Genomic DNA, 27,561 nt, shown 5'->3' on the forward strand with positions numbered 1-27,561 from the left:
CTCGTACATATGTAGTGCAACAAGCCCTGGATTGCGCGCCGAGGACTACCGCTCCCCACTGAGGGCATACTTAAAAGGTCCACTTCCCCAAAGACAATTCCCCCCGGATTTTGCATTTTACATCGATTCTCCTATATAACCATGGCTTCCTTAACCCTCCCTTCTCTCCTTCGCACATCAACGCGAGCGGTGCGGCTAAACCGCGTCCCCGCACTCACCCCATGTTTCCGCTCCATCTCAACAAAACACCCCAAGGGCTTCGTACCTCCGTCCGAGGATGATCTTCTAGAGCTGCGAGAGCGCGTGCAAGATTTCACAAGTACGTTACCCATGCTCTTGCCCAAGCCGCATTTCTAACCTTGCTGTAGGGCGAGAGATCCCAGCCGATGTTGCTGCGCGGACAGATGAACAGAATGAGTTCCCAGCAGAAATGTGGAGGAAGATGGGTGATGCTGGGTATGGGTTCTCAAATGGTTGATTCTCTTCTTCAAGAAGGGAGTGTGTGGGTTATACAGCGCATGCTAACAGGGATGAAGGTTCCTCGGTGTTACAGCCAACGAGGAGTACGGTGGCTTGGGTATGGGCTACCAAGCACATTGCGTCGTGATGGAAGAGATCAGCCGAGCATCCGGTATGTCCCCTAGTATATGGCAGTCTGAAAATCGATCTAACGATTCTGGATAAAAAGGAAGCATCGGTCTCTCTTATGCCGCCCACTCCCAGCTCTGCGTGAATCAGCTCTCCCTCAATGGCTCAACAGAACAAAAAGAGCGCATTCTCCCCGGTCTCCTATCAGGCGAGAAGATCGGTGCTCTTGCAATGTCGGAGCATTCAGCTGGCTCCGATGTAGTCAGCATGAAGACCACGGCGAAGGAAGTTGATGGAGGCTGGCTCTTGAACGGAACCAAGATGTGGATTACCAACGTAAGTCGGTTTGGTATAGATGAGATTGGAAGTTCCGACCTCGTTGCTCACACTTTCTTACAGGGCCCCGATGCCGATTACATTGTCGTGTACGCCAAGACAGAGCCTGAACTCGGCTCCAAAGGTATCACGGCGTTCCTGGTTGAGAAGGACTTCAAGGGCTTCTCGTGCGCACGTAAGCTAGACAAGCTGGGTATGCGTGGCTCTAACACAGGCGAGCTCATCTTCGAGGATGTCTTCGTTCCCCGGGAGAACCTCCTGGGCGAAGTCAACCGCGGTGTTCGCGTATTGATGGAGGGTCTGGACTTGGAGCGACTAGTCCTGAGTGCGGGACCACTAGGGTGAGCCATCCCACACCACAGCATACGTCTCTCATTCTAACACTCTCTAGAATCATGCAAGCCGCACTTGACCTGGTCCTTCCTTACACACACGTGCGCAAGCAATTCGGTGCACCGATCGCCCACAACCAGCTGGTCCAAGGCAAGCTTGCGGACATGTACACTAAGCTAGCTGCCTCGCGTGCATACACCTACGCCACGGCACGGCAGGTAGACAACGCCGCCGTGGAACCTGGTGAGTTAACCGTCCGCACTCAGGACTGTGCGGGTGCGATCCTGTACGCCGCTGAACGCGCGACTGAATGCACGCTTGATGCCATCCAGCTCATGGGGGGGCAGTGGATATATCAATGAGATCCCTGCTGGGCGTCTTCTGCGGGACGCGAAGCTGTACGAGATCGGTGCCGGTACAAGTGAAATCCGCAGGATGGTTATTGGTCGCGCATTCAACAAGGAGTATGCCTAAGCATGAGTATTATACAATGGTACACAAAATTATTCATTTGGGAGGATGCCATCTCTTTAGAGAGTATATGCAAATTTATTTTAATCGTTGTACGTGTCATAAATAGCCCTATATCCAACATTACCAACAACATTACCAACACAACAGTTCTACTTCTTCTGTCTAGCCGATCTGCGCACCGGCGGTGCCGCACCACGCTTTGTAGCCCCATCACCACGCTTTATAACCCCGTCACCACCGCCTTTCCGCAACGCAACCCTCTTCGGACGGGGCGCCTCCGTGTCCTCGTCGGTGTCATCTTTCTGTGCAACAACCTTCCGTTTGCTCCCTCTCTTCAATGGAATCACGACCTTCGGCGGCGAGGACAGTTTGAGAGAACGGACAGAGTCCGGGTCCGGGTCTGGAGTTGTATTTGAAGCATCCCCAGTATCCCCAGCATCAACACCTGAAGTGTTCGGCGAGTTAACATCAGACATCTCGTCCGAGCTATCAGTCTGGTCATGGGCACCGTCACCAGCGAACATTTCATCGTCAGCCAGAGACGGATCGACGGGCTTGGGTTCAACCACTTGTCGCTTTTTCAACCGTGACTTATCCAACGCCGGCTGGGCAGATTTGAAGACTTCCCGCCAGTTCTCTAGAAGCGCGACTTTCTCGCCCGTGTCCGGCTCATACAAAATGGCGACGTCCTGGTCCCGGTCCAGCGCCGGTGTTTTCCACACCACGCCCTGAAAGGAGGCGATATCAGGCACTAGGGGGGATTTCGTCGGCGGAATTCTGGCCGTGTGGCTCTTTGGACGAGACGAGGTCTTCGTTCGTCGTGGTGCTGTCGCTGCGATCTCGGTTCTTTTCTTTCTCTCTGCGCTTTGGTCGACAGTGGCGTCATCGTCGTGGTAATCGTCTGAATAATAGTCCCAGTCGCTGAAATAGTCTTCAACATCGATCCCCGGGTCTTCATATAGGGCGGCTTCGTAGTGTGAGGAGGCCGCGAGATCGTCCTGGGCAAGCAAAGTTTTGGTTAGTGACTGAATTGATGCTGTTTTTCTCGTGCAGACGTGGCACAAGTAGGTCTAGGCATCGCCTTTGGAATTCAACTTACGACCATATCTGGGCCTAAATCCTCGTACATGTAGTCATCCTCGAATTCATAGTACTCATCGTCGTCGGACATGTTGGAGTGGATACCAAAAAAAGTTGAAAGAGATCGAGTGGTGAGGGTTTCGAGGAGACGTTTGTTAAATGAATGACAAGACTTGAACGAAAGCAAATCGAGTAAAGGGATGTATAGCGCAAGCAAAACAAGGATGCCCAGTTGACATGACAGAGCGAAGATCGGGCTGATCGTGCATTGAAGAAGATGGCAATCCTGCTAACATAAGCCTTGGCGTTTCCTCAGATCTACATCGCATCTACCGTATGGGCTCATCTTTGTTGTCCTCTGTCTTCGAGTCTTTAGTTCGGAGAAAAAGAATGAAGAAAACGAGAAAAAGGGGTTCTATTCATTGAATACCGGGGTATACCTATTGGCTAGTTATCAAAGAAAGCAGAGTGAATGCCTGAGAAACAAGGCATCAATGTGACTTTTCATGAGTTCGATAGAGACAAGGACTTTACGCTTCTTTTCTTTTTTCTTGTTTTTTTTTTTTTTCTGCTTCATTCTAAACTTTCTTCTCCGGGGTTTTCTTTGGGCTTTCTCTGCATGAGATAGCTGTCAGGTCTCGTGGTCCGCATATATTTTTGGCTTCGCCCTCCGTTCTATATACAGCAGCGGCCAACAATTATATCAACAGCGCACGTAATACTTAGGATTCGGACATCCAGTGACTTCGTCCATTTCTACTTCTTATGATATCACAAGCGCTCAGGTGATATGTTCAGATGTGCTGGCTCATTCCATGAATTCGAATTACTATGCCTTTTTCGGTATACACTTCATCGCGGACCGGACATGTAAACTATACAGCCTATTCATCACACAGAATACACGTCGATTACTTAAATAGGTGTCGGACACCATGGAGGCCTTCGTCATAGCAAGTTATATATACCAGCCCTGTCCCGCTCCCCTCCTCTTTTTTCTTTCCTCCTACAACCATCCCACACGATGTACTACAGCGGGCCCCCCACTATTCGTCCCAACTGGGACTCCCACCTTTTGAAGAAGATTGATTTCAACAAACCCGCCAAAATATTCTGGAAGAAACTACCTGTTTGCTTTGAATTTTGAGAACCTCATCACCTCATTGCTTGGGTAGGGGCGAGGGGCCCTAGCCTTTATTCAAGTTCTGAGCATCCGCAATTTCCAATATCTGGGTTTGACGTGACCAGTGAAGACTGCGGCGCCTGCGGTCTTCGCTGGTGGCTGATAACTTGGACTCTCATGGTGTTTGGGGAGAGACCCAGGGCCCCGGGTCTCTTTCAGATACCGAACATCCGCATTCCTGATACCCCTGATCCCCCTGATGTCCCGAATGAAGACTACGGCGCCTGTGGTCTTTGTTTGGGACTGGTAGATGGTGACTTGATACCTACTTCCATGTTTCGAGACTTCAATGTGTGAAGGAAAACAACCGCACCCGAAGTTGACATCGTGTGGGATTGGTCCATTCTATGTCTGTGAATGCCTCTCTCATCCCATCCAGCCCGGCAGCTTTTCCCACAGGGTTTTCTGCCCGCTGGACTTTGTTGAACATCTCTTGGTGAACAGCCCCCGTTCAACTGGGAGCTTTTCCCACGTGGTTTTCTCCCAGTTGGACATTCACCACGGTGTCATTGATACCACAATGCTCCTACTACAACACACGAGCATTCGAGGCACTCTTTCCGGCTGGAAGCTTTTCCCCCGCGGGGTTTTCTCCTGCCCGGTTTTAACGAGGCCTCAATTCCACAACTCAAGACAATCTCTCAAAGACATTGACGGCTCGGCACTGCCGTCCTGGAACGGGAACCCCTTTCGGAGGAAAATCGAATCGGTCCGACATGAAGGAAAAATGGGCACGGCAACCCGTGCCACCCGACGAGTCCTGGAACAAAGTACTCAACTGCCCACTGCACGCGCTGAAGAAGAAAATGGGCACGGGTTGCCATGCCACCTGCCCATCGAACTTGCCTTGGAGGAGGAAACTGGCCTGGGTTGCCATGCCCACCATTGCCCGTCGAACGGGCCCCAAAGAAGAAAACATATGGCAGCCCATGCCACCACTGGGAATCAAACGAGGAGGAAATGGGCGGGGGCTGCCATCACTGCCCGTTCGACGGGCCCCAGGGAAAGGGGCATGGCAACCCATGCCTCCAACATTCAAAAACACCAAAAAAAAACATCCCCATCCAAAAAACATCCAAAAAACATCCAAAAAACATCCGAACAAAACCGACGAACAAGTCAACCGGCACGATCCAAAAAAAAAAAATCAAAAAATCAAAAATCAAAAATCAAATCAAACAACCACAAAACATCAAAAACAAAATACGGGGGAAATTCAAGGGAAAACAAAGGGAAATTGGATTCAATCTATGTACGAGGTACTCTTTCCAGCTGGTTGTATTTGTCCCACAGGGTTTTCCTCCAGCTGGTTTTAACGAGGCCTCGAATTTATGTTGGAGGAGAGATGGGTATTGGGCTCTACTTTTTGTATTGAATGATACTCCATGTATTGTTGCTGGACAGTCCGAGGAGGGCATGGCACCTCTCTTTCGGCCTGTTCGGTGACAAAATCAAAGGTTTATTATAGTTGTTGCTGGACGGTTCGGGGAGGGCATGGCACCTCTTTCCGGATTGTCTGGTGACCCAACAAGAATCAAATTTATTATAATTACTTGGGTTCTTCATGTAGGTATAGACATCGCACTATATTAACAGTATAGAAAGACAATCATCGTACATTGACTCAATTCTTTCCCAGTCAAATGGTGCAGTAAAGTTCCCAGATACCCGAGCATCCCAAATAATCCAAGAATGCCTCATTAAGTCCTTGTCGCAGAAGTTCATCCCCCATGTAATACCTTTTCGTCTTCTCCCGCACGGCAGTTCCGAGAGCACTGTGAAGAGGCTTCCCCAACCGAATCGTTTCAATGGATCTCCAAAGGTCCATCCAATAGATACTCTCCGGCTTCCAACGTCGTTCATCATCTGCGGCCGATGCAAGTCTCTCAAATCCCGGTAGTGATTGAACAGTCTCCCAAATACTAGGTGCGTCATAGTATGCCGGCCTGCCATACTTCCTCAAAACTTGCTGAGTATACTCAGGGTCAACCATCTGTCGAGAGGTTCGTTGTAAATAATCGATCTGCTGGTCTACAAGGTTTTGGATATCCTTCCTCGCTTGGACAGGGTCTTCTTCTTTCTCCATCAGGTCGAGGTGATGGGTAAGTTCATCTCTCAGTTTGCGCAGACGGTATTGTGTCCATTCGGGATAGAGAGAGTTTGTATCCGCATAAGGTCGGACGTTGGTAATATAGCTGGAGTCATAGACGTTTGGCATTTTCGAACGGTATGAAGTGATAGTTGATATCCGCTCCTTCACACCTTTCGCGCGGGCAGCCAGATGACAGACTTCGCCGCCTTGGAGCATGACGGCATGACCAATCTGAGGCCCCTCAACCTTCACAGGGTTAGTGAGAATATTTCAGTTTCAGTAAGATTAGATTCCTACGCACCTTCTGTACCTCCCCGTCTCCCTTCTTGATATATGTCTCGCCTCCGATCATACCGTCCGTATCGCTCAGCATCAATACACAAACGTAAGGATATGAGTCGTGGCTTTGCTCTAATCAGTACAGTCTGCTACAAGCAAGATGGCTAGGATGAACTTACTGCCACGGAATGATAGCACTATCGTCTTTCAGAGGGTCGTAGTGTCGTTCCTCGTCACTCAACTCGACTTTCTCTACCGCCGGCTCAACTTTGAGGTTACTAGCCATCTGTGCGATAGTAGTGCCTTCAACTTGTATATTGGTGTGTCCTATCTCCGTTGGCATCGCCACCTCCAGAGGTACACCGACTGTTTCGGACACAATCCTCATTGTCTCTGGGTGCGTCCAAAAGTCATTGATGAACTTGGACTGTTTCACAGCGTCACGGAGAACCAATGTCCCTGGGAATGGTGAACTGGCACATTTGCCTATAACATCTTCTTGGAATAACGCCCTTCGGTAGGCTTTGACTCCCTCGGCTGACAACAGTGGGAATGGCACTGTTCCGGCAATGGGCGAGGCAGCTGGACTCTGCCTTAGAAGCAACTCTCGCATTGTAAATTTCTTTGAAGGCGGGGTGTAGTTGAGGTGCACCTGTTGGATGAAACCTTAGTGGCAAAGCTTTGGCTAATCGTCGAAATTTGTCTAGATTCACATACCTTTGGATCGAATACATCTTCCTTGATGGGTTTTTGGGAAGAGTCCCAGATATATTGCTTTAGCAGGCTGAAAGAATTCATCATGGCTATAATGTGTTGACCAAATAGCCAGAACCTAACAAGGTAATTGTTGTTGGTTCTCAAATTAGAAAACAGGTGTTATGGCATAGGAGCAAGAAAGATATAATCGAATCTCAAGCACCCTTCTTTAATAGTCGGTGCGACAAAAGCAGGTATAGTTACAAAGTACTCGGCTTGGATTGACTCAGTTAGGCAGTGTGCTACAGCACAGATAAGACATTCCTATCCAGGAAGTCCTGTCCGGGGCATATCGCCGGGATTACATCAGTATTATAGGATCGCATGTCCACGTTTGGATGCTCGCTGTTCTATTAAGATCCAAGCTGGCAATAGAGGTTGCCCTCGTGAGCTATGTATGGCTTTACAATTATTCCATAACCCTCCAGGACAAGAAGATCCCCCACTACTATTGAGATAGATTTATCATTCTTTTTATCTCCCGAAATTCAACCAGGGACTTGTCGCCATCGTCAGCTTACTTTACCTTATCAAGGTTTTGCTTAATGATTTGGAAGCCTGAGACTTGATATCACGGGAGCAGAGGTGAGGTGGAAGTCCGCTAAACCATCCCAGAGTGTGTTCGTACCACACAGCGTTCTGTCTTTCCATTTACATTCCTTGTACTATCAGCTTGGCTCACTTGCTTATGTTCAGGTTTATCGGGAACTGTGTGACGCGACGGCATCCGTTGGCCAGTGCGCTGGCTTATCACTTGGCCTTGTTCGCGGGACTCCCAATTGTAATGTTGTTGAGATTGCAATAAAGCAGAGGAGGTAGAGGTATGGGTACATATTTTCGGATATACCCAGCGTATAAATCCATAGATGGGCTGTTAAAGTAACAGGCGGGTGTATATGTCCCAAGTAACCCACCCGGAATCCAAGACTTCCCAGTTTTCCCATGCGTTTTCAACAATAACGAGGCATCACCCATAATGCCTCGTTTGGTCGGTACCAATATCCCCTGTGTTTTATACACTTGGCTAGCCATACAAAAATTTCAGCAGACATCCACTCCGTACTAGTACTGTGGAATGCCTCGTGACCATACACTTCCCAAAGCGGCTGATTATGTCATACCCTCGGCTTTCCCCGCAATCTCGCTTTGCGTCGGCTCAACAGGAGCTTCTCCAAATCCCTTGAGATTTTCCCATTCTTCTACTTTATCCCTTCGAATTACCTCGATTATGCTTACATTGTGATCCAAATTACTCTCTGTAAAAACCTCATAGCAGCTGAAAGGGCTGCTCTCCCACCGTCATGACCCTCTCATCCCTTCTCCGCATTACGCCCCGCCTAACCCCAAATGCGGCCCGCAGAACATCGCGAGCTGTATCATCGGCCACCAACACATCAAATACAACCAAGCCGTTGGATTCAATTCTTATAGCTAATCGAGGAGAAATTGCTTTGTATGTTGGGCACTGAATTAAATGAAATTGGTGGTGCTAACTTTGACATACTAGACGAGTTGGACGCACTGCCGCCGAACGTGGGATCCGCGTAACAACACTCTACACCGACCCGGATAGCCGAGCTCAGCATGCCTTGAGCTCTCCCTTCGCCTTTAACTTAGGGTCTGTGTCAGCATACCTCGATGGTGATAGAATTATTGAGATTGCAAAGAAACAAGGGTGTCAAGCGATACACCCTGGTTACGGCTTTGTAAGTTGGCTGTGCATAGTTTAATGATGGATTATAGGTACAATACTAACTTAGAGCTTGGTACACAGTTGAGTGAGAACTCTGCATTTGCGCAAAAATGTACCGAGGCCGGGCTGGTCTTCATTGGTCCGCCGTATAAGGCCATTGAGGATATGGGTGACAAGAGGTACGTTCATTGTGCTATTTGAATGCCCACTTACTCACGAGATTTCCCTACCAGTCGTTCCAAAGAGATTATGACAGCTGCCGGTGTACCATGTGTCCCAGGCTATCACGGACAAAATCAAGACCCTACCTTCCTCGAGGAGCAGGCGGACCGTATCACATACCCGGTGCTTATCAAAGCCGTCAAAGGAGGTGGTGGAAAGGGCATGCGTATTGCCAGTTCCAAGGCGGTGTTCCAAGCTCAGCTTGAGTCGGCCAAGTCAGAGGCCATGAGCTCGTTTGGAGATGACAATGTGCTGGTGGAGAAGTATATCACCACACCGCGGCACATCGAAGTGCAGGTATTTGCAGACAAGCACGGTAACTCCGTTGCACTAGGAGAGCGAGACTGCAGTATTCAACGGAGACACCAGAAAGTTCTAGAGGAATCCCCTGCGCCTCATCTCCCCGATGCAACCAGAAAGGACCTCTGGGCAAAGGCCCGGGCAGCTGCAGAGGCCGTCGGTTACGAAGGTGCCGGTACAGTGGAGTTCATTTTTGATAATGACTCCGGGGACTTCTACTTTATGGAGATGAACACCCGTCTGCAGGTCGAGCATCCCGTGACTGAAATGGTCACAGGACAGGATCTTGTCCACTGGCAGATCCTAGTGGCTGAAGGAGCCAAACTTCCCCTTACACAAGAAGAAGTGGAAGAGCATATCGCCCAGAGTGGCCATGGTATCGAGGCCAGAATTTACGCCGAAAACCCAGAGCAGGGATTTATCCCTGACTCAGGACGGCTACTCCATGTTCGAACGCCAGCTACATCGGACGACATTCGCATTGACGCTGGATTTGTGCAAGGAGACGAGGTCTCAGCCCACTATGATCCCATGATCGCCAAGCTTATCGTGCGCGGCGCGGATCGTGAGGAGGCTCTCCGCAAACTGGCTGCTGCTTTGGAAGAGTATGAAGTCGCAGGACCCGTGACCAACATCGAGTTCCTAAAGACCATCTGCAAGAGCCCGGATTTCATTGCTGGTGAGGTCGAGACTGGCTACATTGAGAAGCACCGCGAAGAGCTCTTCCCTCCAAAGATTATCGAGGAAGAGGTGCTTGCCCAGGTCGCATTGGCCTGTCTACATCGCGATGCCGTCTCAGGGGCGCGATCCTCGGCAGGTGTTGCAGGCTCAACGGTCGGGTTCACGCCTAGTTACCAAGAGCGACAGTTGTCATTTACCGAGACCACCGTCCCAGGATCTAGCGACGGCACTACGTTCAATGTGCGAGTGCAGCAGACGGCAGATGACACATTCAACGTTGAAGTCGGCGGGCGAGTCTTTGAGCAGGCTGTGAGCCGCATGGATCAGGCATCACACATTGTTACATCATTTTTCGCACACACCCGGCTAGATACAACAGTGATTCGAGACGAGGACACTCTGATAGCATTCCAGCGTGGGACTCAGTACCGGCTTACGGTGCCCCGGGCTAAGTGGATGGAGAAGGCGTTGGGACTGAAGGATGTGACCAACAGCGTTCTGGCCCCGATGCCGTGTAAAGTGCTGCGGGTCGAGGTGCAGGCGGGAGACGTGGTGGAGAAGGATCAGCCGTTGGTTGTTATCGAGAGCATGAAGATGGAGACGGTGATTCGCAGTCCACAACGGGGGACCATTGCGCGGGTCGTGCATAAAAAAGGAGTAAGTCACGCGCCTTTCCCCCTGACTAGAGACCCCCGTGACATCTTTTCTGTTTCATTTGAATCTTTGTCTTTTTCTGTGACCCTATTAGCTGCCTGGGCCGTTTTTCTTTTCTTCCTCGGAAGTTACACTTGGGAGAGAAAAAAAAGACCCTACAATGAACGATTCAAGAACAACTGACTAACATTTGCCTTGCAGGATCAATGCAAAAGCGGAACACCGCTGGTGGAATTCGCCGAGTCCGAGTAGAGTGGTACCTAGGTACTTTTCAGTTGTTATTAAGACGTACAGATTCCAGGTTATATATCCTGATGTCTATACTATTGCGGATGGCTTCCAAGGTCAATACGCAAATGTGGAGTTAACCTACCTAGGTATCAATTTCGATCTCGCCTTGCAATTATACATGATTAATGACTGTTGATCCCATGAAAGTTAGATAGGGACAATGTCGTATTAAATTCAGTATTATATGAAATGAATAGTAAAATAGCAGCTTAATAGCAAATACCGAATACCTCAATAAGGATTGTCTGACTTGTCCACACAAAACTGGGTCCAACGGGGTTCCCCACACAAAGACGGTCCACTATTTACCATTTACCCCATACTTTCAGGCATCTATGTATAGAGATGGCCCCGGTGAAGTACCATGTATGGGCTTTATTTATTCACCGAGTAATCCCTACAAGTAACTACTCGGTGGCAAATTGCAAACTGCATGACACAAAAATGACCACAGAGGTAAATCCGAGCTCGCCATTGGCCTATGTGGCCACGTTGCCCCCCGAAGTGCAGAAAGTGACTGGTTTGGCAAATAATAGGCAATTCCAAGGAGCAAGCTCTAAAATATGGAGATATTGGAAAATATTTGAAAGAATATTAGCGTACGAGGTACGGAGTACTCCATAGTTTAATAAACAAAAGCACGCTATAATGTGATACCGCGAAACTGGTAACCGCCGATCGATCTGACATCACGGTCTCGCCCTTTGACTTTCTATATTTTCGAGCTCTGATTCAAGTTAATAAATAAAAAAAAACACCTTAAGACCAGAATAGGTAGTCCGTAGACCCACGCCAGCTATCCATTGGCTTGTTTTCACCGCAATTGTCGCATTCCCCAGCCCTTGACCTGAAAATAATGAGGTCCGATGACCTGCTTTGTTTGCTATCCCCCTAGCTAGGCCCTTTCCTCCTGCCGACACCTCATATCTTCCCTTATATTCTTCCGTACATACATTATATATCGCGTTTCTCTCAACCTAATACCTCCCCAGCTCCAGGGCATTTGAACCTGTGACCTTCAAAATGTTCAAGCCGGCAGTCGCACGCAATGCCATCAAGGCCCTGAACACCGCCCGCCCTGCATTTGCAGCCGCTCGCCCAGCTACAGGCTTCACCCGCCCTCTCTCATACACAGCCTCACTCGGAAAGAAAAAGAGCGATGACCCCGCAAAGGACCCCATCCTGTCCGCTACGACCGCAGCTCCTGAGGGTGCTTCTGGTGAAAAGGAGGGCCAATTTGCTCGCACTGATGAAAGTGTCCAAATCGAATACCCTCCCGACAGCGAGATGCCCACTCAGCCCGTGGCCCAGGGGCGCGGCGGCATGCATTTCAAGCGTACACTGGCCCAATTCTCACTTGAGAAGAAAGTCAGCATGGTGACCGGTGGTGCTCGTGGCTTGGGTCTGGTCATGGGCCAAGGCCTAGTCGCTTCCGGCTCAGATTTGGCTATCATTGATCTTAACAGTATGCCATACAACCCCCATACATACCCGGAGAAAATGCAGTTATCCTAACATCTATCTCAGAGGACGAAGCCGAGTCCGCGGCTGCCTCGTTGATCGAGCAGTTCCGCAAAGAGAATCCTGGTCTGGAAGAGTAAGTCCATTGCTATATCATTTCAGCTTGCCGCAGTGGCTAATTCCAAACAGAATGCCCAATGTCACCGCCCATTATGCGGACGTCGCCAACCCCGACTCTGTGAATGCCGCCATGGCCGAAGTCCTGGCCAAGCACGGCCAGATCGATAACCTGGTCACCTCGGCGGGCTTCACGGAGAACTTCGAGGCCATAAACTACCCTTTCGATCGTATGCAGAAGCTGTGGGGCGTCAATGTGGATGGCACATACCTCTTCGCTATCAATGTTGCCAAGCATCTGATCGAGCGCAAAGCGCCCGGTAGCATCGTCATGATCGGCTCTATGTCCGGCTCCATCGTTAACGTTCCCCAGCCCCAGGCTCCTTACAACGCCGCAAAGGCTGCTGTGCGCCACCTTGCTGCTTCACTCGCTGTGGAGTGGGCTGGACATGGTATCCGTGTTAACTGCATTAGCCCCGGCTATATGCTTACTGCTTTGTGAGTACCCCCAAATGACAGATATACTTGAGTAGAGAATCGAATTGTTGCTAATGTTGCCTTCATCATTAGAACCCGCAAGATCCTTGATGAGAACCCCCAGCTTCGCGACCAATGGACAGCTCTCATCCCCGCCGGTAAGATGGGTACACCGGAGGACCTGATGGGTGCCGTGACCTTCCTGCTCAGCGATGCCTCCAAGTACATCACTGGAGCGGATCTCCGCGTTGACGGCGGCTATACCGTAACCTAAGCACGTTACCTGCGCGATATTTAATCTCGCTTTGCGATATCCCTATTGCATGATACTGGCTTTTCTTTCCTTTACGGATGTGAATCCGACATATAGACCGGTCAGATTTTACGGCATAAGCTGCGGGATAATCTGTCCACGCATCTTGCGTTTTGCATTTTTTGAAGCCACGAAATTACCGAGGGATATATGTACTTCGGTTAAAAAGCACATTGAACTTTGACTTGCTTTCAAAAATACCACTGTATAACTTGAATCATGCAGTTGTGGGAGCCCATAATAATAAATAGCTCCCCACAAAAAAGAGCTATGACACGATAGCTGGTCTAGACCTTTGTGTCCTACCCAGGAAAAGGAAATCTGAAACATCCACGCCCTGTCTAGCTAATTAGATATCTCGGCACCTCCTTGCGGAATGTAAGATCCAACAATTAATAGACCTAATCTGACGCACCTACATTCCGGGATGCACCTCGGATGACTGGAACTTGGATTCCGGCGGAACCTGTTCCGATCTCCCCGTTACGATCGTGCAAAGTACTTGGTGTGGGTATCAGGAATTGATGAAATGTGTGCATTGTGGATTGCTTGCTAGTATGAACATACAAGACAACCCCAAAAAAGAAACATCTTGAGCCAAATGGAACAGATAATTAAAACGGTATGTGATCAAGGACAGACGCCAGTAAGCGACTGACTATTCTTGTAGATGATCCTTCGAAAATGGCTACATATTCGAATTACTACTATCTTTTGTAGCCTGAGCCTTGGAAATTAAAGATGATGGACCTTTATAGTTCCAAGGTTTTGTCTGTATGGATCCATGGATACAATCTTTAAGCCGCAAACCTAAAAAGTATCAGTGTCCAAAGCGCCCCGGCCGATGATTCCAAGGTTGTGCCACTTGCCGTTATTGTCCGACTAGATACATCAAGGAGTCCTTTAACCACTCTGGCAGCTCTCCAACCTTTAAGATTGACCAATTTATCTTTCTCATCGGTTCAATGACCGTAACAGGAAGACAAGTCGACTACTATGCATGTATTTCTAAATGAGGCTCTTGGTAATGTTGATGCCTGATACTTTGGGTGTCAGTACAGGTGATGCCTTCCGTGGAAAGCGGGGAATTTCCCCTATGCAATCAGTATTCCTTACCATTTCCCATCAGCATGCTGGCGAAAGATTGCCTTCCACTTATCGATCTGACTAGAAAGCAAACCTCTTCTACTATCTCTAGTACACAAGCAGCTTTACGCCAATTTGGCGCTTTTCGCGTTGTGGCCCCTCACCTCACTCGAAATCTTGTACAGAGTGTTTTCCAAAATGTAATGGCCTTTCTTTCTATAAAGCCAGCTTTGAGTTCTGCTTCTAACCTCTGGCCGTAGGCTCGTGAATTCTTTAATCTACCAATCGAAGTGAAAGAGAAAACGAATGGTTACTCGGGCTTCGACACAGAACTCATTCGTGGGAAAACAGCCATTCCTAAAGAAACCGTTTGCTATAAAAAGAGCGCGGAGAACTATCACACTCATTCTCCCCCTTCAGGATTTCAATCTTCTGTGGAGGAGTTACAGCGTGTAAGTCGTATCTTGGCGTTGTGATCCAGAACTAATTCTTCCCTCTAAGGAGTGGGCCAATATGCGAAGTCCGCTATTCGAGACATTGTCTACTATACTAGACTCGACCGAGCCCTTGGTAGGCACACCATCTCTCGACTATGAATCTCTAGGTGTCAACTTTTATGACTCTGATAAACTGGGTTCCGATAGAGTCTATTTCAGTCCAGCTCATATGGACAGTAGCATAGTGACAATTTTGATCCGGGCCACAGAAGAACGTGATGGGCTGGAAATCGCCGATCTTAGCACAACGGATAAGCTTGATAGCGAGAGTATAGGACTGGCTGCCTCCTTCATTTCTGTCCCAGCAATGCCTGATGAAGTTATCGTACTAGCAGGAACTCGTCTGCAGCGGCTTCTCGGCAAAAGCAAAGTACGTGCATGTGTGCACAGAGTTCGCAGCCCGACGCATACAAGCAATAGGTGTATTTCAAACGAGAGGCTGAGTCTTGCAATTTTCTGCGGATCTCCTATGAAATAAATTGGCATATCCATTATCTCTTATCGTGTGTTGCTGGCGGCGGTGATAGTTAGACTTTTACTGGAGCTGTTTCTGTGCAAATTTTACCGGTGAGGAAATTGGGTCATGTTACTGCTCATGGTGATAAGTGGGGTGTCTCTTATGGCGGCCAGGTTTGTCGCTCTGCGGTTTCGCGAGAAGATGTCTACATGCAAGAATGTATAGATAGCTGTAACTACAGGAATTATTTAGGGCTTGTGAATTTGACGCATAAACTGGGCTGCACACCCAACCACCAAATAGATGAACTTCCGCTTTTGGTAGTCTCTCTACTGGCCTGCTTCGTCTACTTCCCTGTGAGCTCAATATCTGACGGACCAACTAGGAAGTTGAAGATTTCCAAGACTACCGTTTTTACTATGGATCTTCTAGATCGTTTGCAGTGGATTCCGGAGAAGCACACCAGGCCCAATCACAGCCTCCCCCGGGATTTCTCCGCATACCACATACTTGAGAGATGCTCCCTTAGTGGATGTACCGAATCCAGGATGTGAATGTCACCTCGGCAAAGCTCCTTGATTTGCTCTGAAGGGTTTTCCAAGGTTCTTTCCTAGGTCGTATTTAGGGTGTTCTGTGTCATATTTAGCAAGTCGGCCGCCGATAGGGCTGTGTCTGCTATATCCCTGCTTGCAAAAAGGACGCGCAATTCGGAATGTAACGATGAGGAGGCTTCTTTCAGTCTTTCTCTTTTATGTTTTAGTCTTAGTTGTAGCGTTTTAGTCTTATTCGCAGTTGTGAAGTAGTAGTCGCTTCTTTTTCCTCTATCATATAGACTTCACGTCTATAAGACCGGTGAAGCCCAATCCCGGCCCGTGCCGGTGATCCGGAGATGAAGTTCGGGAATTAGGAGATTTAGGAAGATTTGAGGAGATTTAGGAGATTTAGGCAGATTTAGGCAGGAGAGAGATTAAGGGAGATTTAAGGAAGATCTATTCAGTCCGATTTGGAATCGAAGGGGTTCCCCCACCTTGACCGCTACAGGCAAGGGCGAACCCTGGGGTACTACATTCCTCAAATTCTTTGTCCCCAAACTTCTTTACTTTTTACTTTTTTTTCCCCTTTGTGGAGTGCGGAGTGCATGAAGCGTTTACAGTCATGATCTTCATACCTAAAAACCAGTTGAGCATGTCTGAAAGCTCCAACTGACGTACCTCAGCTTCAAGTTGACCTTGAATATCTTGGAGCCTCAAAGTTTCGACTTGCTATACAAAGTAGTACGACACCTTGGGAATAGAGAAAACTTCTATCTTCGAAACTCACCGGTTGAACTGGCTCTTCGTTTCTTCTTTTGGCTTCTTTCTTCTTTTTCTCTTGCCGGCGTTCGGTTTGTGCTGAATACAAAGGATGATATCGAGCCTTGACTTTACATCAGCACGACTGGTACAGCCGCCATTCAACAGTATCACTTGATTCGTTCTTTCGATCGCCAATTCTCACGTCACTTGTCTCGGACTTCTCTCCCTGCACAGTCAACGTCTCAGAATATCCCAAGCTCGACTTGTCAGAACAAACATACAAGATGGAGCCAAAGCTCCCCCAAGGTCTGGTTACCATGTCAAGTGTGTCGCCTAGCGAGATCTTGGAGCAGGGTACATTAAATAATGGTGTTTACAAGAACCTTTGGCAAGGTAACGTAACACCCCTACATATCTAGACGGGCTGACTGACGACAGACAGCCTACTCGACCTCGCACCAGGCTAGTAAGGATGAGACCGACCGTCGCCTAGAACATCTCTTCTGGAGGATTTGGGGTGCTAAAAACCTCTCCAGCCACATGAATCCCCATACACTTGACCGTCTTATCCTACGCATCAAGGCATCGGCAGTATTAGTCGGACAAAGGGTGATCATCCCACCGTTGCCTGGGACTGCTGGGACTGGCGACAAAGAGGAAAAGGTAAACACAAGTTTGTTCTACATCGCACCATATCAACCCCATATTGACGGTTCATACAAGCTCATCAATAATAATCAGCCAGGCTGCGCTGCCGTAGCCTGTTCTCCTCAACCAATATTGAAAAAGCCGCAGCCTTCACAGGTTGAAATACAGAAAGCAACTCGGTTGCTTCTTGACACTCCCCATCGGCACAAAAATAACACTCGACCCTTCCAACTCTCCCACCGCAAATATGGCTGCTGAGCCCACTCCCAATCCAGGTACCGTGGGCCATCAGCGTCGCAAGAAGACCTCGATGGATTCCGAGTCTACACTCGTGCCCGAGAAGGTGGGCAACCAGGGTTCCAGGAAGGCATCCGTATCTACTGAGTCAGCTGCCACTCCAGAGAACGTGGGCCAGCAAGGTCCCAAGAAGACCTACCTTAGTGCGGCACGCACCGGACGTGGCCCGCGCCGCCGTCCAGTCTTCAACCGCCGCAAGTCCTCGCAGACATCCATCCCGAAAACTGTACCCTCAAGTCGCCGGCGCTCCGAGCCCACCAACAATGCCGATGGAGCTGACACCCTCTACGAAGACAGCTATGTTGAGCTGGGTCTATTGCAGCACCTCAGCTTCCGTGACGAGGAGGACCAAATCGCGCGTGATCTGGGACGTGAAATTGCGCCTGAGCCGAAGCCCGTCAAGCCGTCTGTTCCACTATTCGACGACGAATTCCTCGATGAGCCTTCCGCCATCGAGGCTGCGAAAGCAGCACCAAAGACGTCTCCTGTTCCGTTTCCCCGGCCTCTTCCCTCCGGCACCCGATGTTGAGCCCCGAGGACTTTTGCAAGATTACCCCATCGTTTGGGGTTATGGAGAGCCACCTCGACATGCCTGGTGGGCCGCAGCTGGCTTCTCCGGATGATGTTGAGGGGGACTGGACGGATATCGATGCTCTGGATTCGACACTTCCTGTGTTGCAGCCTTTCAAGAAGTTGGTCTCGCACCATGAGAATGTTGACCAAGGCCTCCCGGCTGTACAACCGACTGTTGCACCCGTTGTGAAGGAGGCTTCGTTGCTGTCATCTGCGATGAAGAGAGTGGGATTGTGATATCTCACTGGAACACAGAGTCTTGACCTGGAGGTTAATGACTCCTCGGGGAAGACACATCTGTTTCAGCGATGACTTTGGCAGCTCAACATACTGTACATTACCATGCCTCAGAGCATACTGACCTGAAGATCTCGGAAATACTGGACGTGTGAAGGGATAGCTCCACAGCAGATGCAGGTTACTATGGAAGATATGGAAGATAAGGAGGTGGCATTCGCTCACTGTATCGAAATTGAGTGTCTCCAATACCAAAAACATTAATATGCATGATATGCAAGTGACTCCTTGGGGGTTATCCTGTGTATTCTAATTCAGCATTTGCGCAGTAAACGACGTCAGCCTCTACAGATGAGTCTAAATTCTAGCCGGAGTCACGGAACTATGTCTCGGAAGTAAGCTTGATTCCTTGTATTGGAATAACGCCATCATGAAAAGAGGCAAAACCACTATACACCATGACTCCCGAGCCCAAGCACCAGATACAAAGAACAAACGAATGAAAATGTGATCACCCCCTTTTCCATCCGATGCCACCAAGGCATCTATCCATCCCAGATACCTAGTAAGCCCACTATCGAAGCGAGCACGCACCCCCTCAAAACCACCTAAATCTGCCCACCCTTCTCAGCATCAAACCCACTAGCAACAGCCGACCTGCGACTCTTCAACCAACGCACCAAAACCCAAGAAGCAGTCATAACCCAGAACGCCAAGTTAACAACATCAACGTAAACAGCATGACGCATACGATTAATCTTCGACGCATCACCCAGCGCCGAAACAGCATCATCCGTCTTCTCCCCCTTCTCCACAGGATGAACACCAATATACATCTTCCCAAAGATACCAAACAGCGTCAACCACAGCACGGTAACAACAAACTCCCACACAAACTGCGGCAGCAGCAGCTGTCCAGCACTGGTCTTAGCCTTGCGCATCACGAACGGCAAGACGAGGTGGATGGCTGCGGTGACGGTTGCCAGGAACGCCGTGACGAGCGCATACACCCATTTCGAGTGCCAGACGTGTTTCTCTGCGTGGTCGTGGTGCACGTCTTTGCCGTACAGGCCGATGACGGTTAGGCCGAAGACGAATTGGAGGAAGCGGAGGCCGGAGAAGAACATGAAGGTTATTTTGGTGCTTTTGGTTTCTTCGGGTGGGTCGAAGTGCATGGTTGTGCCGGGCGTTGCGCCGGCTGGATACCCGCTCATTGGGTGTTGCTCGACGTAGGTTGGGGGATAGACGCCGTTTTGGGCTTGGTATTTTTGGGCGTCTTTTTTGGCTTTGTGCTTTTTGGCTTGGGACCAGCCCAGTTTGAGGAGTGGGACGGCGAGGAAAGACATTTTGTTTCTTTTGATTTGGTGATTTGGTGATTTGGTGATTTGGTGATTTGGTGATTTGGTGATGGAGTAGCTGGTAGTTGGAAGGTGCGGATGAAAGCAAAGGGAAATGCTTAGGATATGGCGCACAGCGCAGCGATTATGTTGACAAGTAGAGAAATATGGATTCGAATGAGACGAGTCTTCAAAGATTCAGCAGACCAGATGCCAAATAAGGATGAAGCTATTGTATTGTATAGCTGGATAGGAGGATAAAGAGAAGCCCCGTATTCAAAAGGTATAATAGAAATAGAACAAAAGAATGAAGAATGAGAATAGAATGAAAGTGCCTGATTCCATCAATAGCATAGCCGGGGCTTTGATCTTTATAGACCAGCCCTATGCTCGTTTCCTGTATATTCTTCAGAACGTGAAGACAAAGCCCAATGTTGCTATTTTCTTACATCTGCAGTCCAACATGAAACGCATATCCTTTGAGCGCGCGGTACTGGGGGTTCCCCACTGTGTATCCTCGTCTTTCATCCAAAAACAACCCATCGGGGATGAGAAGATGAAACGGGTAGATCAAAATAGAATGCCGAGCACCCCCTGGAATCAAAAGCTAACACCAAGCTAGCAGTCTGGGGTCTTGTAGGGCTTAGAATCCTGGCATCTTAGTGGGGGCAGCTTCAGTTCGCGCGCGCCAATTCGGGTTTGAGATTGTTTCAAGTGCAAGTTGCTCGAGGTCCAATCAAAATACGATCTATTTTTGGGATGGGTTTACTGCAGAGTATACAAATCAAGTTAAGATAATTAAGATAATTAAAACACATACATGCTACAAGGACATTGGATCATTTCACATCTGACTCAGTACATATCATGGATGGACATTACAATTACAAAGAATAACGGACTCCAACAAGGAACTTTCATCAGTGGCTCGCCATAACATCTCCTTGAGAAGGGGATTTCCTTCCAAGAACACCCCTCAAAAAAACACCCAAACACCCTGTCAACCCGAGAAAAATAAAACATTTGCAATGATGAAATGATGAAATGCGATGTTATGGGAACGCGGTAGATCGACTACGCCGGTCGACTTGCTCCGGAATCCGCTGCACCCTTAATGCCGTGAACAGACGCTGCAACCTTTGGATGGTTTCCATTGGGCAGTGGAGGCTTGAGTTCTACGGGGGACGCAGGGGCGGAGGGTGGGATCGGCGAATTTTCATCATCATCATACTCATGTCCTTGGTATTCATCATCCGGAAGACCTGACCCACCGGAGGAGTGGTCAGCCGAAGCGCGGTCGTATCCCTGCTGGTACGGCTGTGAGCCATTCTTCGATGCGTTCTTCGTCGCCTTCTTGGTCTTGCGACCCTTCATCTTGGCCTTCTCCAAAAGGCGCTTCTTCTCCGCCAGTCGCTTGCGCTCTTTGCGGTCTTTCATTTCATACTGTCGGATTAGGGCTTCGGGCGGATGTCCGAAGATGCTCTCGTATTCACAGAATTCACAAATCCAGATGTCCTCGAGACTCGGGGGATGATGGAAGTTTGCGTATTGCTGCTGGATCTTACGTTGACGTGCAGACAGTGCGTATGTGCTGCTTGGAGATCGTTTCTTCTTGGGGCCCACGGGAGTTGGCTCCGCACCTTGAGCGGGTGCTTGCGTACTGGGTGGGGCCTGGTGGTTCACGGGGCTAGTCTGTGTCCCTTGTGTGGAGGAGCCCCTCTGCTTTTGGTTTGCCGGACCGAGGGGTGAAGTGGGGGATCGATAGGGGATTGAATAATTTCGCTGCATCGCCATGCCCTTGGACGAGTCGGACTCACACGTGAACGTGAATTGTGTCTTCGTCGGAGTGGTATTTTCTTTCTCTTTCTCCAACAGGCTGACGTTGCTGGGACCTCGAGGTGGGGATGAGTGTGTTGCGGCATTGGCAATGGCGGTGGAGATAATTCCCTGGTCAGAAGCAGAGTCACCTGGGGCAGAAGTTAGAACAAACAGTGTACTAGAAATGGAGGGGAAATGCATACCAGAAGGGCCAGGGGATGACATCAACCCGTCCCGCCGACTGGGCGTCCGGGCATTCAACCATCCATGCTGGGCATTGGGCGATAACGGGTTCCTGCTGCTGCTACGAACAGTAGGACGTCCCAACCGACCTCTCCCTGAACCAGATATCCCATTTCCTAGAGGTGATGCAGGGTTTCCACTCCCATAATATGTGCCAGTGGCTTCAGTCGGGGTGGGAACCCGTACGGGGTGGAGTTGACCAACCCCATACTGGCGAACTCCGGAGACAACGCAGAATGGTGTCCTCCCAAGTTCCCAGGTGTAGGTATCTTTCGCTTTTTCTTGTTGTTCGTATTCTCAAACGCGTCGTAACCGTCCCCGGTTGAAGATTTTGTGTGTGGTGTGTCGTGAGGGAAGCTATGTGGATTTCCAGACACGGGAGGTGACAGAGAAGATCTCCGAATAACACCACTCCTCCGGACAACCATCGGACCGCCTTCATCACCGCTCTCCAAGTCTACTGACGTCTCAAATTCATGGTTATCAGCCTCCGGTGACAATTCAGTCTCCACGGTCTGCTGCACATAAACCTTGGACTCATTCACCGCTTCTTCGGAATCCGCAGAGACACCATAGAATATTTGAGACGCCGGCGGTGTAGGAGGATAGAATAGATTGTCGGCAGCATCAGAAGAAAGGCGTGAACGGAGGGTCCGTCGAGGCAGAGGACGGATCAGACGATCAGGGTAAATGGTAGAGGGTGTATCAGGGGACGAATTGAATACCCCGTCTACATAGCATCGTCAGTATTCCGTCAACTAGTTCATCTTTGTCCTGAATTGGGGAATCCCCGATCATCCGGACCAGATGTCCCTGAGCAGGCATACTCAATGTAGCTGTCATCATGCAAGATATCCACGCTCGCCATCAACCGCCGACGATGCTACGAGGATAATATTCCAGCCCTTTGGCTCTGTCCTTTTATTTCCCCGCCACCGTATTTGCTTTTGAAGGTGCCAATAAATCAAAAGTCGGGTGTGGTGTCGAGTATCGAATTGGGGGGTAAGGTCTTCAATGTCTGTAGTCCGAGGTCATGAGCTTTTCTTCCTTTCAACAACAACTTCCGAGAAGTGCATAGGCGGTGAGGTCAACATGTAACTGGGACTCGATCCAATCTATCCAATCCCCGCGTTCCTCGCGCTGTCCACAATCCCGGAGACACGAATATCAACTTACCCACAGAAATAGTGCTATTACTCAGCACTTTGTAAATTCAAGATAGGATAGGAACCAAGGTAGGAAATGCAACAAACTGGAACCCAGACTCTGTGCTAGAGACAAGGCAAATGAACAACTGGAATAACTACTTAAGAGGGGTTCGGAATATGAAGAGAAAGAGACAAGTCACGGGAATTTAGAAAGCACGCTAATCTACTTTTGGTAATCGTACCCAATGACTTCGGGGAGAAATGGCAATACCAACCTACTTACGGATATATGATTCTGAAGAACTACAATGCAGATCAGGGACCTGGGATGCTTATGTTTGGTGTGATACGTGCTAGGTACCACCATGTACTATCATCGGACTACATAATGCCATTGCATTGACAGGTTCTCTGCTTGAGAGAAAAGAAAATTCCAGCTCTCCGATCTTCTCCCAGATAGGTACTCCCGGTACCTGCATTCATAGGGAATTTGACATCTAAGAGCTGGTGGGAGTGATTGATTAATGCTGGCCATGACTTGCTGATCTTACCACGAACGATAGCCCTAACTCGCGCAACGAACCTCGACCGCGCGTAATCGGACCTCTTGGAACCCCTCCGGAAGGCTTTGCCCACTGCCTCATTTCACCTCTCCAACCACCCATCCACCCTGGAGCTTGTCCGGAAGAATAATCACATCATCTATATGTTGGGAAGAATCGATGCCATAAACTTCAACACACAACTAGACGAATGTTGTCTTGCCGATGCTGAAAACGGGCTCGGCTCGGAATAAGAGGGACTTTTCGTACGAAGGATGGTACAGACATACAGAACTTCAGGCGATAGGAATCATAGGATCAGTCATTATTATCGTTCCTATCCTACAGCATAGGAAGATCCAGAGTCAAGTTTTGCGGCTTAAGCCTCCCAAGGCCATTGACCCTTGTTGAGCCCTTCTTGGCCTCTCTACGTTATTCCCACTGGGACACATTGCGTCGGTTTTTTAAAGGAGAACATCGGCAGCCCTATACAGTATCGCATTTTACATATGTATGCTTGTACCCTGGCCAGCTCCATTTCGCTTGGAAGCTCGTTCATTGTTTTATCGTGTTGTGATAGTGGAAAAAATACAACCCTCAATTAGTGGGCCACAAAGCCATTGTACACTGTAAATATCTGATTGAAAGAATAGCAAAAAAAAGCCGCATATAAAACCGAGCATTAAATTCCTTCATAGGCAAGGAGGGGGAAAAAAGTGAAACACGAACAGCATGAGTGGTGAAAGATTCGCGCGTCGAAAGGCGTCGAGAGCGGGGAAGCCGGCGATTGGATCTTTTGGAGTCCCGTTCCGGCGCTTTTCTCCTTCTCTTCTTCCTCCCCGCCATTACAAGGAATCATTTCTCGGACTATGTAGTCATCGGGCTCTTCATCGAGCCTTGTGACGCCTTTATACAGATCTGTGATTTCCAATTGTCCTGCTCCTTTTCACTTGACTCTGCACCCTCCAAGAGCTCTCAATCGCGCGCGAGAGCTCCCTCGCAAACGGCTTTTTTTCGAGTTACTGCTGGAACCATACCAGTCAGCGTCTCGAGAACCTGTTGATTTTTCCTAATCTAGTCTTCAGAACTCTCTTTTATACTCTCCTATACTCCTCAGCCCTCTCCCACCATGACTCCTCGTCGTTCCTCTCGGGCTCGCACCTCTCAGCCCTCTCCTGCCCTCCCACAACACACCAACTCTTCCTCCAGCTCCTTAAATTCTCTTACTCGAGAGAGAAGCACTCGATCAAATCACAAAAATAATTCCCCTCACGAATCGACCGGTCACCGCTCTCAGTCCATCGATGATGCTGAGGGTGGCTCGAAGGACCTTCCACATACGCGGCAGCGCCAGCGCGCTCACGACGACGACGATGATCCACCCCGTGAAGAAGACGAGGATGACCTGGATGATGAGGAGGAGGAAGTGACTCGATGTCTCTGCGGTCAGCAAGACTATCCGGGCTTGCCTGCTTCTCGTCGCGAGGCCCTCGGTCGCGGCACTATCAAGCTGGAGTCGGGACAAGTCCCCACGGATCCATCTGATCCTCTGTCAGAGGAGATTGGGAGCATGTTCATCCAGTGTGACTTGTGTAAAGTCTGGCAACACGGTGGTTGTGTCGGAATCATGGACGAGGCGACGAGTCCTGACGAATATTTCTGCGAGGAGTGCCGGAAGGATTTGCACCAGATCAAAGACGAACCTGATGGGTGAGTGAAACACCATTATTCATTGATTCACTCGGCTCTACTATTCCTGCATTTGCTGTCTATATTTTCGCCGGTTGTGCTTTGCTCTTTCTGCTTGGAGGGGCTGTTTTTCAGACGCAGCTTTGTGCACAATTAGTCCGCTGAGCAGTTATAATACCCAAACGACTACTCGATATCACTACATTGAACACCTTGAAGAAGCATACTGACAATCCGGCAGACAACGCTCCTCTACCTACCTTCCTGTTGCACCTGAACCAGTTCCGCCGCCACCACCACCTCCTCCAGCCCCAGCTCCGGCCCCGGCGGTGCCCGAGGTACCTGAGGTGCCAGCAGTGCCAGTTGGACCTGTCAGCTCCACGGTGGCCCCGTCACCCGGCCCGTCTTCTCGTGCCTCCTCGAGAGATATATCACGGCGTTCCAAGGATCCCAAGTCCCGGGCCAGCGAGAGTGCCGCCGCGCACGCCAAGCGGCGATCAACAATGAACAGCCGGGATGCTGCTTACGACGAAGAAGAATTGATCAGACGCGCAATTGAGGAAAGCAAAGCCGAGACCAAGAGCAATGCGGATGAGGCAGACACGCATCTAGGCAAGCGAAGTCGAAGTGACAGTGTGACGTGCGTATTCCCAGACTGGACAGCATTGACTCGAATAAGGTGGCTAACCAGTTACCCAGGAGCAGAGAACGCACGAAACGTCCGCGAACTGCTTCACCGTCACCTAGCGCCATCTCGAGGCATAGCAATATCGCATCTCACCCGCCCTCTGATGATGAGACGAAACCAAAACAACCGGTAAACGGGACTCGCAGACAAAGAACTGCATCTCGAGGCCAGCTGGAGAAGGAGCCAGCGAACGAGCCCGATGAGGGCGAGACGGAGGCTCCGGAAGCGGCCAACCGTTCGGAAAGAACGATCAAGCAGGCGCAAAGGAGATGGTAAGTAACATAGCCGCAGTGCACAACTGTCCATTTTCTTACACCGCTATAACAGAATCCGAGCACGAAATCGGTTCCCCAACCAAGACAGCACCACCAGAGCGTGAACCGTCCCAAGCGAGCCCTAACACGCCGACTCCCCAAGAGCCCACACCTGTTCGACCGTCCACTCGCAAGTCCGGTCGACCTCCCGCTCGTCGTGGTCGTGTTGGGCGAAACCAATATACGAAAGACCGGGACACCAATGGGAATGGAGATTCCGGATATATGGCAAACTCGCCGCGTCGCGGCCAGTCCCACGAAATCGGCGGAGACTCCCTCGAGTTGGCTACGGAGGTGCCAACGGAGCACACATCAATGGTGGGGAGTCAGGACGGCCAAGCAAGCCACGCCACATGCACCCACAGCGAACAACGATGAACGAGATGAAGCGCCGAGTAGCAGCCATCCTGGAGTTCATCTCGCGCATGCAAGTGGAGATGGCCGTTGCCAGCGAGAATTCCTCCACGCCTACGGGCAACGGCGACCGGACCCAGGGTCTGCTTTTGAAGAGTATGGTTGATCAAATCGACAGTGCCATGCCATCCACACGCAGTGACGGCGGCGAGTCTGGCCCTGCAACCACAGACGGCGGCTACGGCGAGTCGTCGACGAACCATGAAAAGGATTTCAAGGATCTCAGCAGCGTCGAGATGATGGACGTGCTAACTCGCCATCTTCTCAAGTGGCAGCAGGAGTACGGCAAGTTTGGAGAACGGTAGTCTCCGCGACTACCACACTGCAGGGTTCCCTCTTTCGCTCTATCCCATCTTTTGAGCTTATCCGCTGCTTCGCATCACGATACCCATCTTAATTTGCTTTTCTCGTCCTATCGATGTACACTAGACCTCCTCTCAGTTGCTTTTCCTTTCTTATATTTTGTCTTCTCCTTGTCATTCCATATTGGTCCGGCGTCATGATCATACTGGGAACAATGATGGTATGGACCTATTGGCGCCTCATCGTTTTGCTTGGTTCCAAAGTTTCATTGCCCGTCGTTTTCTATCTGTTTATTTGTGATCCATGCTTTGCTATGACTATTATGTCTTGCTGTCTGGCTCTTACTTGCGTCTTTCGTTATTCTGGTGCCGGGTTTCATTTTTGGTGTTGGGGGAAAAGTCAGGGCCTATATATGCCTGTTTGTCTTGTAAGAAATTCCTTCTTTTTCTAGTGAGAATAGTATCACTACTCTTTTGTCCACTACAGATATTCGAGGTGCTAGGAACGGAAGGGTGTTCTCGCCCAGCATTGAGTATGCTATACATAGATAACTTGTCTATAGGAGATGACGCTGTTTCATAGCTGAACAGCCGAAGACTCAACGTGTTTAAAAGGCCATGGCGCTCCCGAGGTCACTCGTGGGCA

General features: G+C 49.6%; 10 protein-coding genes across 10 annotated transcripts; 6 read left to right on the plus strand and 4 right to left on the minus strand.

Moving 5' to 3' along the window:
- Positions 1 to 141: 141 nt before the first annotated feature.
- Positions 142 to 1,619, plus strand: N7519_007057 (uncharacterized protein; the record flags this gene model as incomplete). Its single annotated transcript, XM_057293833.1, has 6 exons — positions 142 to 319; positions 369 to 456; positions 537 to 631; positions 689 to 924; positions 988 to 1,265; positions 1,316 to 1,619. 6 exons carry the CDS (start codon positions 142 to 144, stop codon positions 1,617 to 1,619), a joined length of 1,179 nt encoding a protein of 392 aa, XP_057148644.1.
- Positions 1,620 to 1,880: 261 nt separating this feature from the next.
- N7519_007058 (uncharacterized protein) lies at positions 1,881 to 2,902 on the minus strand (the record flags this gene model as incomplete). The annotated part of the gene is made up of 2 exons (XM_057293834.1): positions 1,881 to 2,729; positions 2,831 to 2,902. The coding sequence occupies 2 exons, from the start codon at positions 2,900 to 2,902 to the stop codon at positions 1,881 to 1,883; spliced, it is 921 nt and encodes a 306-aa protein (XP_057148645.1).
- A 2,731-nt stretch (positions 2,903 to 5,633) lies between these two features.
- Positions 5,634 to 7,166, minus strand: N7519_007059 (uncharacterized protein; the record flags this gene model as incomplete). Its single annotated transcript, XM_057293835.1, has 4 exons — positions 5,634 to 6,332; positions 6,388 to 6,490; positions 6,545 to 7,017; positions 7,083 to 7,166. 4 exons carry the CDS (start codon positions 7,164 to 7,166, stop codon positions 5,634 to 5,636), a joined length of 1,359 nt encoding a protein of 452 aa, XP_057148646.1.
- A 1,256-nt stretch (positions 7,167 to 8,422) lies between these two features.
- N7519_007060 (acetyl/propionyl/methylcrotonyl-CoA carboxylase subunit alpha) lies at positions 8,423 to 10,923 on the plus strand (the record flags this gene model as incomplete). Its single annotated transcript, XM_057293836.1, has 5 exons — positions 8,423 to 8,574; positions 8,629 to 8,827; positions 8,896 to 8,993; positions 9,048 to 10,674; positions 10,873 to 10,923. The coding sequence occupies 5 exons, from the start codon at positions 8,423 to 8,425 to the stop codon at positions 10,921 to 10,923; spliced, it is 2,127 nt and encodes a 708-aa protein (XP_057148647.1).
- Positions 10,924 to 11,985: 1,062 nt separating this feature from the next.
- Positions 11,986 to 13,291, plus strand: N7519_007061 (uncharacterized protein; the record flags this gene model as incomplete). The annotated part of the gene is made up of 4 exons (XM_057293837.1): positions 11,986 to 12,427; positions 12,490 to 12,559; positions 12,613 to 13,038; positions 13,111 to 13,291. The coding sequence occupies 4 exons, from the start codon at positions 11,986 to 11,988 to the stop codon at positions 13,289 to 13,291; spliced, it is 1,119 nt and encodes a 372-aa protein (XP_057148648.1).
- A 1,169-nt stretch (positions 13,292 to 14,460) lies between these two features.
- Positions 14,461 to 15,391, plus strand: N7519_007062 (uncharacterized protein; the record flags this gene model as incomplete). Its single annotated transcript, XM_057293838.1, has 3 exons — positions 14,461 to 14,616; positions 14,677 to 14,868; positions 14,918 to 15,391. 3 exons carry the CDS (start codon positions 14,461 to 14,463, stop codon positions 15,389 to 15,391), a joined length of 822 nt encoding a protein of 273 aa, XP_057148649.1.
- Positions 15,392 to 16,949: 1,558 nt separating this feature from the next.
- Positions 16,950 to 18,420, plus strand: N7519_007063 (uncharacterized protein; the record flags this gene model as incomplete). Its single annotated transcript, XM_057293839.1, has 4 exons — positions 16,950 to 17,058; positions 17,108 to 17,377; positions 17,589 to 18,097; positions 18,160 to 18,420. The coding sequence occupies 4 exons, from the start codon at positions 16,950 to 16,952 to the stop codon at positions 18,418 to 18,420; spliced, it is 1,149 nt and encodes a 382-aa protein (XP_057148650.1).
- A 608-nt stretch (positions 18,421 to 19,028) lies between these two features.
- Positions 19,029 to 19,766, minus strand: N7519_007064 (MARVEL domain-containing protein; the record flags this gene model as incomplete). The annotated part of the gene is made up of 1 exon (XM_057293840.1): positions 19,029 to 19,766. One exon carries the CDS (start codon positions 19,764 to 19,766, stop codon positions 19,029 to 19,031), a length of 738 nt encoding a protein of 245 aa, XP_057148651.1.
- Positions 19,767 to 20,831: 1,065 nt separating this feature from the next.
- Positions 20,832 to 22,661, minus strand: N7519_007065 (uncharacterized protein; the record flags this gene model as incomplete). Its single annotated transcript, XM_057293841.1, has 4 exons — positions 20,832 to 21,724; positions 21,779 to 21,979; positions 22,030 to 22,548; positions 22,646 to 22,661. The coding sequence occupies 4 exons, from the start codon at positions 22,659 to 22,661 to the stop codon at positions 20,832 to 20,834; spliced, it is 1,629 nt and encodes a 542-aa protein (XP_057148652.1).
- Positions 22,662 to 24,637: 1,976 nt separating this feature from the next.
- N7519_007066 (uncharacterized protein) lies at positions 24,638 to 26,918 on the plus strand (the record flags this gene model as incomplete). The annotated part of the gene is made up of 5 exons (XM_057293842.1): positions 24,638 to 25,218; positions 25,439 to 25,837; positions 25,897 to 26,120; positions 26,177 to 26,517; positions 26,565 to 26,918. 5 exons carry the CDS (start codon positions 24,638 to 24,640, stop codon positions 26,916 to 26,918), a joined length of 1,899 nt encoding a protein of 632 aa, XP_057148653.1.
- Positions 26,919 to 27,561: the final 643 nt, after the last annotated feature.

Source organism: Penicillium mononematosum (genome assembly GCF_028829835.1).
Source record: "Penicillium mononematosum strain IBT 11891 chromosome Unknown utg000003l:1.0-8172316.0:1.0-8177699.0, whole genome shotgun sequence".
Classification (NCBI taxonomy): Eukaryota; Fungi; Ascomycota; class Eurotiomycetes; order Eurotiales; family Aspergillaceae; genus Penicillium; species Penicillium mononematosum.